The 13195-nt window shown below is 54.6% G+C and overlaps 1 protein-coding gene across 1 annotated transcript; it reads left to right on the top strand.

Annotated features, from left to right (window-relative positions):
* The first annotated feature begins 51 nt into the window (after window positions 1-51).
* Window positions 52-8889, top strand: CSUI_000112 (ap2 domain transcription factor ap2vi-1). Its single transcript, XM_068060346.1, has 3 exons — window positions 52-1646; window positions 2047-2173; window positions 2660-8889. The coding sequence occupies exon 3, from the start codon at window positions 6498-6500 to the stop codon at window positions 8253-8255; it is 1758 nt and encodes a 585-aa protein (XP_067927674.1). The 5' UTR covers window positions 52-1646; window positions 2047-2173; window positions 2660-6497; the 3' UTR covers window positions 8256-8889.
* The last annotated feature ends 4306 nt before the right edge of the window (window positions 8890-13195 follow it).

The raw sequence follows: 13195 nt of genomic DNA, 5'->3' as shown, positions 1-13195 counted from the left end.
TACAGACGTCAAATTGCGAGATGAGGTTTCCAACCTCGTCATCCTCAAAAGAGTTCTTCTGATGTCGGTTCTGCCATGCAAGGAGCCAAACGGAAAGAGGTCGGACAAGGTGGTTATTCGTGCATCTGCCTTTTGTATTCCTTTCCCTCGGATAGACAAAGCACACTTCGATTGCGTGCATAATTGAGACGTGCATCGAAGACAATGACCGGGGACGGCGTCCTCGCAGGCCGAATGGATTTTTGCCTGTTTTCGGGCCCCAGTGAGCAGGAATTAAGCCGTCCTTGTTACGGTCGCGTCCTGTCCTCGTGTTGTGCTTCGTGAGGACCCCAAGTCAGCACACGTGCTGCGTCCTTCCTGTCCGTGTAGCACATGGAACTATCTCAAACTGGATATACTTGCCCGTACCTTGAAGCTCGAACTGCATGTGAGGCTGCGCCCATGTCCCTTGCGCGTACATGGGCCACTGTAAAACTGGTGGGGCTCCATGCAACGCCTTCTATGATAGAGCATCCACGTACCAAGAGATCGGGCTACAGATCAAGCCAGCAAAAGCAGGGTTTTCTCTATGCTTGACGTGCTAAGCCACTACGTACATGGTCGGTGGGGCGTAGTGTCCCTCTTCGGATTGGTTTCGCTTCCTTTTTCTGGTGTCGCGCCCAGCAAGCGGCTCTCTCGCAAATCTCGGGTAGCACTGAGGGGGCGCCATGGTCCTGCTATCCTTTTGTGTCACTTCTCTCGGCGCAGAGCTCAACCTCTCGACAACGCCGGCGAGTGCCAGCGGCGCAGCTCGTGCTCATGGGGACACCCAACGATATCTCCCTGTCTTAGCGGAGACGCGCGGAAAAGTCTGCACTTTCCTCCAAAGCGCCAGCCGCATATGGCGGACATATGTTTGCGCTGGAACGCCGGATATATGTCCAGACACCCTTGGAAACGAGCTGGCCCTGGAGACGGAGATCCGGCGTTTCAAACAAATTGAAGCCATTGATGCTCCTGCTGGCTTTTTGTGGCTGGTGTGGAGCATTCTGCTGGCAGATACGGTTTTCTACTTTTTGAGCTTGTTGTTTCGGGGACTATCCCAGAACAGGGGCAACGGGGGGAGCAGAGAAATGCGCCGTATCGTATCTCGCCGGTGGTCGGGCACGAACCCTACACAGGCACCTGGCTGTGTCCGCTTCGCAGAGAGTACAGCGGTAAATCTCCCATCTAGATCTGCCTCAGTGCGCCAATGTCTTGTGGCGAGCTCCGAAGCCAGGGCACCGGAACCACTGGGCGCAGGATCGTGTGGTCAATGGAGCGGCTCTCCGACTCCCGTCGGAGCTACCGCTGCCTCATTGCGCGAGCAAATGCGATTGCTGCAGGAGAAACAAGCGCTGGCCGGCCATGGATCCACGGCCTTCGTGGAGCGCGTGAAGCTTCAACGGCGCATCAACAGCTTACGGGCACAGCTCGAAGAGATAGAGGAGATCCGGTTAAATGGAGACAAGGACAAATTTGAAGGAGAGTCGGGGAAGGTGACGAGGCCGGGTCTCACGGGCTTGGTCGGGGAACCGGATAAACTCGTCTCCAAGGATTTATGGCACCAGGTGATTGGCAGGCTCCGAGATAGGCTCCTGGTTTTTGCTTTGTCGTCAGTACTCAAGGTGCGTAGAGAGGTAGTGAGTTAACTTACTGCGTCTCAATCTTTCCTGCGCTTTGGTGGCGATGGCCAGGATGTTGCTGAATTCAAGAACATAGATGAGTCAGCACAGCTTCTCCATACACAAGGAATGGCCGCTTCTTTGGTTCGTCCAAACAGCGACTGTAATAGTCCGTAGACATTCCACTCAGTGGGGCTGGTTCTGCCGTACAGTGAGTGCCGCGCGTTCTCTGGCACTGGGCGGTGGGACCCGTAGTACGCTATTAAGGCTATCAGACCGTGAGTACGACTTCACGCAAGAATGTATGCAAAGGGACTGTAGTCAGGGGTTAGAAGCCTGGAGAGCTGTTTTTTGTCCCGTACCGTCGTCTTCTTTCTCTCTTGGGGGGAAATTTCTTTTGTAGACGGCACTTTGTTATGGATTCCTGTTGGCGATCATGGCTAGCGCCAGGGCTTACGGAGATGACAGTAGCGATGGTGCGGTGCTTCTGCTTCCTACGCATTTCTTTTGGCCAGTGCTTCCCAGGCAAGGTAAGCATACCGTGAGATGAATACAGTTTGAGGCGTAGAGCTACCGAGGTGAAAACCACAAGTATGAGCCATTCACCGAGCTTGGCGCGCCAGTGTTCGGATTGCTTGGTTCTATCAGTGCTCCTGAAGGTATGCGTGTGGACGCCCTCCTCAGATGGTTTGCCCCGCATGCGCGAGGACCAACGAATTCTGCCCCTGTCCCTTCCCCAGCGTTAGCCGGTCCGCGCTTTGCCCTCGAATGGCAGGAGGTATCAATGTATATACTAGGAGCGGCAGTTCTGTCTGTAGCTCGCCAGCTGTGCCTTCCGAGCTTCCAGTGTACATACTATCGCTTCAGGCACCCGCAAACTGACACAATCTGAGCTGCGTCAGTTTTGTAATTTTTTGGGCTCGGGACGCTTTTCTGAGTATGCGGCATGGGAGGGAGGGGTGCATATTCACTCAGATTTTGCCCTGCTTGGCCACTGTCTCCTTGCTGGTTCTCAGGTCACTCCACGCGTTATGGTTTCGGCTTCTTACTCAGTTACTTGACTGCCAGACTTGCGCTGGACAAGCTTTATTACCACCTACAGACTGCGGGAAGCATGGTGCACCGGTTCTTCGTGAGGGGTGGTGCGCAGTAGAGACGACGTTGAAAGGAAAACCTGACTCGGCGAGCCATCTACAGGAGTCGAATGGGTTTACGAGACGCTTATCTATGTGTGTGCGGCCACCTTCCATTGGAGTTTGTTGATTGTGAGTTCCCCCGCAAGGTTGCGGACTGGTTGGGGATGTCCGGCGTTAATATGTGGATATCGCGCCGCCAGCCTGATTGAGCACAAGCGGCGCCTCGCGGGTGATACATTACACTTCCGCCTGCTCTTTGTGGCGTGTGGAACTGTTCATCGCGTAGTCGCGCGCATCCCTGATTAGTCTCTCCCGTTAGCGGCGTAGACTTGCGAACTGAGCAACCCGTAGTCGGTGGCACGCGCGGGGAGTGGTAGGATGCGCGTCCGCCGCTGGTAAGGCGGTATTCCTTCTTAGGGGCAGGGAGGCCATGAACTGCACTCCACTATTACACGCTTCCTGCGGTTTCGAAGCTCGTCACACAGAACCCACCCGGTGTCTCTCACGTGCTTGCTGATGCCGAATCGATATTTTGCTAAGCGCAACAGCTCGTTTCAGTGGTACACGAACTTCACCTCGAGTGCGGCACAGGTGTTAGGGAAGACAGGGAAAACACACGGAGAATGGCATGGTAGAGCTCTCCAGCTGGGAAACCTGCTGGACGACCTGTCTCAGCCGGGGCGTGGACGGTCAGCGGTTGTTTGTCATCTCTCGCCAAGCCTGGATCGGTGTCGTTTCTCCAAACAAACGCACGAAACATAAGCATCGCGAGCACATATGGCCGTTGACGGAGGCGGTCTCTTTGTCGGCTTCGGAATTACCCTTGTCTGGTCCGAACACCGCGCAGACATGGGACAGCTTACCCCGGGGGAACTGCGCAGTCTAGCTTTCGAGTCAAGATCCTGTAACGGAAACTACACGGGGGCGCCCGAAGGACAGCTAAGAACATCGGAGTTTTGTGCTAGAGCCCGGAAGGCTGCATGACGGAGGGGCCCGAGGCGCCAGAGATGTGTTGACGACGACAGCCGAGGACTGGCGGGGAGTCTGTGCCTCCCTCTTTAGCTATAGCGTCGGCGAACAGCCGGCCAAGGCTCTTGAGAGGAAGTCCCATGCAGCACTCCGCATCACCATCAAGCCGGCGAAGATGCTTGACCATGATGTTGTCGTCGATGGCAAAGCCTCCTGCACAAGACAGTACGACCCCATTTTTAAGAATCTGTTCGATGTCCTCTTCCGGGATATCGTTAAACCACACTCGGGCAGTTTCGACCCTTTCCACACGAGTGTTAGAAAAGGAATTTACAAGCACGACCGCGTTGAACACCTCAATCGGCTCCTCGCTTCCCGAATAGTCCTGCAGGAACTTGCGAGCTTCGGACCAGCTTTCCGGCTTTTCTCGAATTTGTCCTCGGTACACTGCTACCTGGTCTGAACATATCAACCAGGACGGTAAAGACGGCAGAACCGCATGAGGTAATTGCGTCCCCTCTCCGCTCGTGGCCGCTGGAAGCGCGCCGCTGGAGCAGACGTAATCGGAAGGGAAGACGGCATCAGGTGGCGTAGTTTCAAGCTTCTGAAGACAGGCGTCCGCTTTCCTATGAGCGAGTGTCGTTGCAAGGACCACCGGGTCCGGGTGGCGGAATTGCTTTTCATCAATATCGGGGCCAACAAATCCACACGGACAGTCGTTCTCCATGAGTACTTGACGGCGCCATCTGCTTGTCGACCCCAAAATCACACGCTGGGACTTGAAGAAAGAGGAAGTGTCCGCCAGTTCACCAATGGCCGGAGGCTTTTCATACGGGACAGCCATCGGCCCGACCCCGTTCGCGAACTAAAATCAGCAAATCACGGCAGATGCGCAGTGCAACATCGGAGCTTCGTTTAGCGCAAGCCGAAAAAGGAAACTACCCTCCCCGGAATATATGCGACCGCAGGAGCACCCCGGCAACCACATGAGGACTGCATGGGACGGAGCAGCGGGGCCCGTAACGATGAGAAAGTTTTTGATTTCTGCTAGGAGTTGGCATGGGGGGGAACGTCGCTTGGACCAGGAACAAGGTCAGGCAACTGGACAGTCAACCATGCCCTGTCCTGGCCAGCATGTTCGCACGTGTTCGCCACGGGGGGACGCGCTTCAGCTGTCGGGTCCCCTCGTTGTAGTCCGGTGCCGACTTTCGGAAACCTGCCACAATGGATGGAAGACGCAGAGAAACTGGTCACGCGGAGCCAGGCGTCTACTAGAAGCAGCGAACACGATACCAAATTCGGACTTGTCCCACGGTCGGCACTCCCACTGCGTCGGATGACCTGACTCCATGTCATACGCCGAAGTCCACATGATCCCTGTGACAGCACCAGCTGGCCCACAGGGTGACCGGGAGACCCGTGCTGGCGTGGTCCGTGGCTGAAATAGCTGCGTAATGGAATCTGTGTGCACGAATGCAGTAGTTGGATGCTCCTTTTTTGTTGTGCATTGCAGGACTAAGCTTGAGTGCTGGGAAATGACTGTTTCGCAGCAGAACGGCTTCCTCAGCAGACGGCCTTTTCCGCCCTCTTGTCCTTGACCGCCAGCGCCCCAGCAGTATTGCTGCGTACTACTACGGCCGTCAACTCAAGGGTCAGTGAGCTCCCGCGCTGGGCTTTCGTACGGGGGGGAAGCAAGACACAGCATCTAGTCTTTCTCTGGGGCGTTCCATCCATACCCGAACTGCTTTTGGGATCCTGTCGGGCTCTCCCATACACTTTTCTCAGTCAAAATCGTTGCACCAACTTGTGCGCCTCCAAGGGGAATGCCGATCCTTTACTCTGTCTACCGCGAATGGTGTCTTCGCCGCTTTCGCTGGGATAGAGCGCGAAGCCGTCGTCATGTAAAGAAGAATAAGACTCCACTCCTTTGTATCAAACGACGTTTTCCTCGCAGCCTCCACGCAGATACTGTCTGTCTTTGCTCTTTTATGTTCCTTTGTTGGCTCGGATTCGGAGCGGATTAAACGTGTTTCCCGACTGGAGTCCCACTACTGTGTAGTCGAGTCGCGAGCGGCAGCCCCAAGTGGGGGGACGGGACTGGACTGCTTCTCAAGCGTGATCGCCAGTGGCTTCAGGCTGCTGAGCCCCGAACCCACTAGATTGTTTTTCCTTACTTCTGTCAGAGAATTAAATGCACTTGTCAAGGCTTCTAGTGCCATTTCAGCAGCCCGGCGTAGCGCTCCGAGGACAGCATCCGCTAGCTGTATTTTTCAATGTCCCCGGGAAACAGAAACATACATTCATCACATCGCGTCCCCTTGTCTCACTGTCTCTCTTGTTGGCCCGGAAGTGCCGAAGAGCGGCGTTTCAGTGTGCGACTCTTGGCGAGTACGCTCTCCGACTACCGGCCACGTTTTCGGCAAGTGGCTTTTTACGAAACATCTTGTTGTCTCACCACGCAAGCTTCCTCGGAGTTTCTGTGTTTTTTTCCTCTGGAGTCTGCAAGCGATCGCATCGCTTCAAGCTCCAGCTCTGCTTCCCCATCGGCCAGGAGGCCGTCGGGTGCGAAAGGGTGTCCACAACGACGAGGCGTCTTCAACTTAGAGCCACCGGTCGCCGTTGGTATCTTGGGCGTGGTGCGGTCTCCCTCCCTGGCCGTGTTACCTACCTGCGAGTATTAGCTGTGCCCCGCTGTTAGGACGTGCTTCCTTCAGCCGTTCTGCACTCCAGGAATAGCGAGTCCTCCACAATGGCGCCTGACGGGGAAAGGGCACCTCAGCCTGCCGCTAGTGGCTCGGACTCAAGTATTGCAGCACCTTCAGCCGTATCAGGTGCGACTCCGGTAAATCCCGAAACCGCATTGCTGTTAGCGTGTGCCAACCTGCTAAGCCAGCATTGTCCATCCATACAGAGTTCTTCGCTGTCTCTCCATCTACCTGTTCTGGTCGACCTGCTTGGGCGCGGCTCGGTCGCAACCCAGTCGATACAGGAATTTCAGGCAAACAATCTCGACACTTTTTCTCCCACGCGCAAGCGTCAGCGATTTGACCAAACGCCCTCTTCCTCCGGAGTCCCCCTGCCGTCCACAAACTGCGCCGCCGCTGTAGACGGCCTTGAATCTCTTGTCAAGCTTGCGGCCGCTCGGCCTCAAGCAACGTTACCTGCACCTGAAGCAAACAGTCCCTCAGATCGGCCTATTTCGTACGTCACACTGGACGCGACAGGAACTCACTGGATCATATCAACTCCAGTCCAAGGAGGGTTGTTACGTCATTTCTTGCCGCCGGTCGAGAGTCGCCTCGATGAGCTCGTCGCCGTCGAGCCTGATGCTTTTGAATCGCAGTCCGGAAGCCGATCACTGCCTTCCAGTGCCGGTCTAGTGTCGACTGCGTCAGTTTTCGAAGACACAGATGGTAGTCAGAGGCTGCGAGAAGCGAGCGACCCTCCTTTCAGCTGCTTGGTCAGCGAGCAAGCCTTTACAGCGGACACGTCGCCAGTCTCAGAGCACATTCAAGAGGAAAGTACATCAGCTCCTGCAAGTCAGCCCCTCGCGAGGGACCTTGAAGGTGCGACAGAAGAAGCGAGTTCTACGCCTGCGAGCGATGCGGCTACTGTCTACGCGCCGTCTCCCACCCTGGCGGCGGATCCAAGTCTCACAGGCACAGCCGATTCCCAGATTCAGCCATCCGCCGAGGCCAGTTTAGGTAAAGTGTCACTTGACACGTACTGGGCAGCGTCGCCCGACTCATCGTGGGTGGCTGCCGACGTCCTTCCTCAGACGCACCTACCAATGTTTTGTAGGCATATGGAGACAGATTCAGTAGAAATGTGTCACAGCATTACCAGCGACAAAGGCAGCACAACGAGAACTTGTTGTACGGAAGACGAGTTTCCTCTTGACGGAGAAAAGGTGGGGACAACAGAGGCGTACTCAGAAATGGCCAAGAAGCTCCCCAAGCTCGCTGGCGTAATTTTTGATAGAGTCCATGCTCGGTGGGTTTCCACCTATCATGACAAAGAGACTCGCAAAGTGATGCGTAAGTATTTCGGTGTTCGGAAACACGGCTTCGAACAGGCCTACAAAATGGCTGTCCGTCACAGGAAAATGAAACTTCTTTCTAAACAAAGTAAAGGCGAGTCAGAAAAGACACTTCCTGGAGCAGGAGCGGATAGTACTGTGGGGTGCCTTACGGAGGCTGCCTGCTTCTTCGACGGAGAGGTCGATACTATGAACAAGAATGTATGCTACGAAACGCTATTCAAGACATTGCCGAGGGTGACTGGTGTCTCGTATGATTCCTATGCGATGAAGTTTCGGGCCGGGTTCATGTCAAATGGCAAATGGAATGTCAAAGATTTTCCCATCCGGAAGTACGGCACATTTGCCGAGGCGTACAGACGTGCTGTCGCGTGCCGCCTAGGCAATTCAAGGGTTGAAAGCTCCCGGAAGACGGACGCCGGTCAAAAGTCTGCTCTGAGGAGCGGCGAATATGCTGTTCAGCCGTAGGAATATGTCTGCGGAGGTGTTTCGCAATGGTTCAAAGAGCGAGAACTGTCCACCTGCACGGTGAGGCGCAGCTGCTATCGTTCGAAGAATAGGTCGTTCCACTCTTGGCGTGATACCCCGGCGGAACAGGAGGGCTTCTGCTCTCACTGCGTCGCCGTTGTAGGTGTGATTGCAACTGTCCATCGTTTTTCCGAGCAGACGCGAAAAGGAGGGAATCTTCCAAAACTAGTCTGTGCTGGCTGATATCGATTACTCATGGGCTCAATGGAGAGGTGCGTGACTAGTACCTGAGCCTCTTTCAGATTCAATCGCAGGACACTGAAACAGATTATCATTGTCCATACAGACTCGAGGTTTTCGGTTGGGGGTGAACGAGGTAGAAGCCTTTTTTTGATCATTGTAGCACGACTGGCGCTAGGCGTCAGCACACGGAAAGCATTTCAATTAGAAAAGCAGTTGTTCACTTGCTTGCGGTTCTTACCACTAGTGCTCATTGCTCGAGATGTCGGGTTTCACGTGGCAAAGGCTGAAAGCCCTGCGAGAATATCGGAGGCGGCATCCATCATTTCCTGACGTGTTCCACAAACACGTTCCAACGAGTGCGTCATTCGAGTTTGATTGATGAGTAAGGGCGATCAGTGACTCACCCGTGCGGTTCCCTTCAGTTCCTCTCTGTACAGACGCTCAGCAAAAGCGTCTGCGCGTCCACGCTCTCGATTTGCAATCGCATCCCGGTCTGCCACGTCGGCAGCAAGAGGTAGGGAGGCTTCTGGCGGTGCTGCCGGGGACTCTACAGATATTTCGAACTGCGTCGAAGTCGGCATCATTACCACTTCCTTTGTAGTAGGCTTGAAAATATCCTGAAAAGGAGCAGCCAGATGAATAGCGAGTGGTCATATGTCAGCCTTCGTGAGGTGTAGACACTGTGACCGGGCCTATATCCACACCCCAAATGTAACTAGAACCGTGCCAAGACATCTTACTTGCATTGTAGAGAAGGGGGTGAGTGCGGGAAGGGTATCAATCCTTAGAAGGCTGTAAATCACCTCTCCGGTGGCCGGTGAGTAGATATCGATGCGACCCGAGCCGAACCGAAGTGCACCGTACCATCCCAGCTGGACAAACTGAAAAGGGAACAAACCCGGAGAGAGCTTATGGCGGACAGGAAAGGACTAAGCACCCTAAACGCACCTACCTGAGCATTTGTCTGGAATGCCGCTCTTTCCTCGGGGAGCGTTTCATCGAGAAAAAGGGCGGTACTCATTCTCAGCGCGGGATCACCGAACGAGGGATCGTTATACCAGTAAACAGAGTTGTGCCGAAGAAAGTCTGCACGACAAAAACACGGCTGTCAACAATCCGAGCCGAAGACTCCCAGACACATGTTGCCCTTACTGTTCGCAAACGTTGGCCAGTTTCTGGGTCCCTGTGCACCGTAGATTTCCACAAGCGTGCCGTCATTTTTTTCCCAGTTGCCTTTGAGGTCCTTCTTGTCTGTAACTGCAACATGCGGTCGGAAGACAGATTATCAAGAAAAAGTCATTCAAACGAAAGTGTGTAGGCTGGTCCAAGTCCTTCTGGACAACTGAGGCGATTTCAGCACTTACTTTTTTTTTCCAGCTTCGTCAGCGAAGTATCCTGCAGCCTCGTCCTCAAGAATATACTCCTGCCGAAATGGTCCGCAAATCCCTCTGCTTGCTCGAAAACAACTGACAAGTTGTCCCTAGCGTCCAAGAATACTCTGCCGCACACACCCGCCTGTGTGAGGGTAACATATACAGTGTAGAGCTCGTGGCCTGGAATTGTTGCAGCGCTGATTTCTATGGAAAGTGTGCGTCCATGGAAACCGGCCAAGCTTTCATCAGTCGGTTCTGCACCGCGCTGAGGGAGACACTCAGACTTGATTCTTACCGCAAAGGTTGTTAGAGGGGTGACGACGAAGATTGCTCCAAGGAGATACCTTGTCCTTAGTAATGCATCCGTGCGGTTTAGCCGGACGATAAACGGCTCGTTCGAAAGAGGGCTAAGCACCTGTCTCATAGCCGTTGACCGTGGTTTTTTCTTCTCTGTCTCGGCATGTTTCTTGTCAAGCGAATGAGAAAACAGTTGCCAGTTGCCGCTAATGTCCCACGCTGCAGGAGACAAGGAAACGGTGCTACGGTGGGAGCAGCGCTGTGCAGTTCGCATGGTATGCTGGGGACGTACTGCAAGCTTTGTACGGATTTCCTGCAAGGGGAAGTCCTGTAGCAACATCGATGATGCAGTGGCAAGTGGGGACGCCTCCAATTATGAAACAGTTCGCTCCGGGGCCGCAGCGGGCAATTTCTCCCTCAACCGCTGTACAGGCTAGAGGACACAGCGAATCGAACCGCAAGACGGTTTTTCCGTAAGTACCTCGGAGTGTGCAACAGACAAGTGGCTTACTCTCGTAAACCTCGGTGACAAGTTGCGCATCACTTCCGATCAGCGCTGCTGCCAGAAAGACGAAGAGCAGGAGTGCACGGCAGTGCAGCAGGAAGCAACTGGCATGGTGACAAGCCAGTGAATACACTCGACTCAGTTCCATCGGTCAATGAGACCGCAAGCGTCAACTGAGCACAGGAATGGCCCGTTAACACTCTGGGTCCGACCAGCACGCCCTGTAATGGGTTTCTGTTGCACGGCGAGATAAGTAACAGGTCCAGTTTGCGAAAGAAGAGCGATATTATGTGACGCCACCAAACCGCCCGGGCGTCAAGTCGGACCGCGGAGATTGCAAACGAGCAGCAGCGCCGTGGCACACGGCGGGAAGGATTATAGTCCGGGAGGCCCGGATTTTTTGTTTCCCGTGCCAAAGTGTTACGTCGGAGTACATCAAGCTCTCCGTGCTGGAGAGTACGGGGCAACAGTCTCTAATCGATTCTCGCTGCCTGCGCAAGGTCAAGGCCGCGGTTATACTTCCCCTGCAGACAACGAAACTGGCCCGTTGAGTTCTACTATGCTTCCCCTTCTAGACCAGCGGTCAATGCCCGCTAGGATCCCAGTTCCGGCATGCGCGGGTTATCCGCTTGTTTCGCTGGCACGAAATTCCCCGAGTGGGGGTGTGCTGTCCATTTTTGTGACGTTGCGTTCGCTCTCCGCGTGGGTCAGCACCACGAAGCGGAGGACCCCAGGCATGACGAGCTAGCTAAGGTAATATTCATAATGACAGATGCTGGGTCATCTACCCGATCACGCTTATTGTGGCATCTCGCGTCACAAATCACGTGAATTTGGTAGGGGACCCTTGTATGAGGACGCTCTGGCACGGTCACTGGTAGCCCTGCAAGCCAACATTTTTGATCCGTGCTACTCGTCGAAGCACTTATTTTGCGTCGACACCCACCTTCAAGATTCTCCAGAGTGTCTGTACCAGGCAGGAAGGTGTGCACGCTAGCGATACGCAGTGGACAGCAGCGAGCTTACAGCTGTTCGAGAAAGCGGGAAATCAGCGTCCGGACCTATTTCTTCACGGCTGCCTTTCCCGCAGGGCCCTGTGCCGAGGTTTCCTTTCTGCTGGGTAAGTGCATCGATACATGCAGCTGCGATCCTTACACCAGGCCCTGCAACGGGCGCTCCAGTCTTTTTTCATTTGCGCATTGAACCCTGAGAAGTTTACACTTGCTCCGCCACACGGGCCATCGTAGTCTTTTCGGTTGCTTGTCAGGCTCTCCAGGATCACGTCGGTATAGAAAAGTGCTTACCAGCCGTCGGCTGGCATGCACTTGCCGATCCTGAGCCGCTGCCATGAAGGCAAGACCGTTTCCATTCTCGTTATTGCTACAGTACCTGCTACTGGTGCCCAGCCTTTCGGACACTGTGCCGAGTAAAGGCGGTTGCACTGCACACAGGGCCAGTCCCGCATGCACCGAGCAGACCAAGTTCTCTTAGACCGGGGTGACTGACTGAAAAATTCGACTATGCCTACTTCTGCGGCAGAGCCCAACGAGCGCCGACTTACACTACTCCGAGGTCAAGTATGTCCCCCGCACACGGGCCTACAGAAGGGTCGCTTCCGCGTGGCTCCATCAGTATTCTGGACCGGTCTGGGTCTCACCGTCGTAGGAGGTGGAAGGTGCGCAGACAGGTGACCCTGACTCTGAAGCAGATAATGCAGGACTTTCCTTGGCGTCTGACGGATTCCCGTTTACCCAGCGGATGACCTGCGAGCTCGTAATCCTGCGGCGTAGGCAGATTTGCCAGCTGTGAGCTTCAGCTACGCTGTTCAGTATCTAACCAGGGGGCACCTGGAGTTAAGACTATAAGAGTGCTCTCCCGGCGGCACGGGCTGGGAAGGCCTTACGGTTGGGCATAGTCACGTTCACAAATGTTCTCCACGTCCCTGACGGCAAGGTGAGCCGTTACACCCGCTGTCCAAAATAAAGCGTGTGACACATCAACGTGGACACTAATGGGACATACGGGTTCTCGGTGGAGGGAGCTCGGCTAGATCTTGCATGATCTAAAGCAGAAAAAAGCTGCTTCAGAAGCGGACATGGCGGACGTGTGCGAAGCTGTACCGCAGCGGCAGCGTTGTTCTCCAACGGCGGTTCTTCTTCGGCGGGCATACCCGCGACAGAGTCACCAACAATGCTGCCTAGAAACCTTTTTCATGTTGGAGCACGGCAAACGAACGGACTGTGTATCGCGCACCTGCTGCTTCTCCCATGAGTTCCTGTTCCTCATCGGAAAATTGAGAAGCGGAGATGGTCTGAAAATTTTGTTACCGTCCACCGAAGTAGCTGACTCGCTTAAGCTGCCTACCCCCGACGGCGCGAATGACGCGTTTGCAGAGCCAACAACAAAAAGAAGTACCGCGGTGACTGTCCGCATTTTGCCCCTAAGAAAGAAGACTTGTCTCGCAGCTAAGAATGGCTCTCTAAGCCCAGCCGGCAGTGAGTACTCAAGGGGGGGGGGGGCAC

Source organism: Cystoisospora suis, assembly GCF_002600585.1.
Source record: "Cystoisospora suis strain Wien I chromosome Unknown contig_45, whole genome shotgun sequence".
Lineage (NCBI taxonomy): Eukaryota > Apicomplexa > Conoidasida > Eucoccidiorida > Sarcocystidae > Cystoisospora > Cystoisospora suis.
This window is presented reverse-complemented; position numbering and strand designations above follow the sequence as displayed.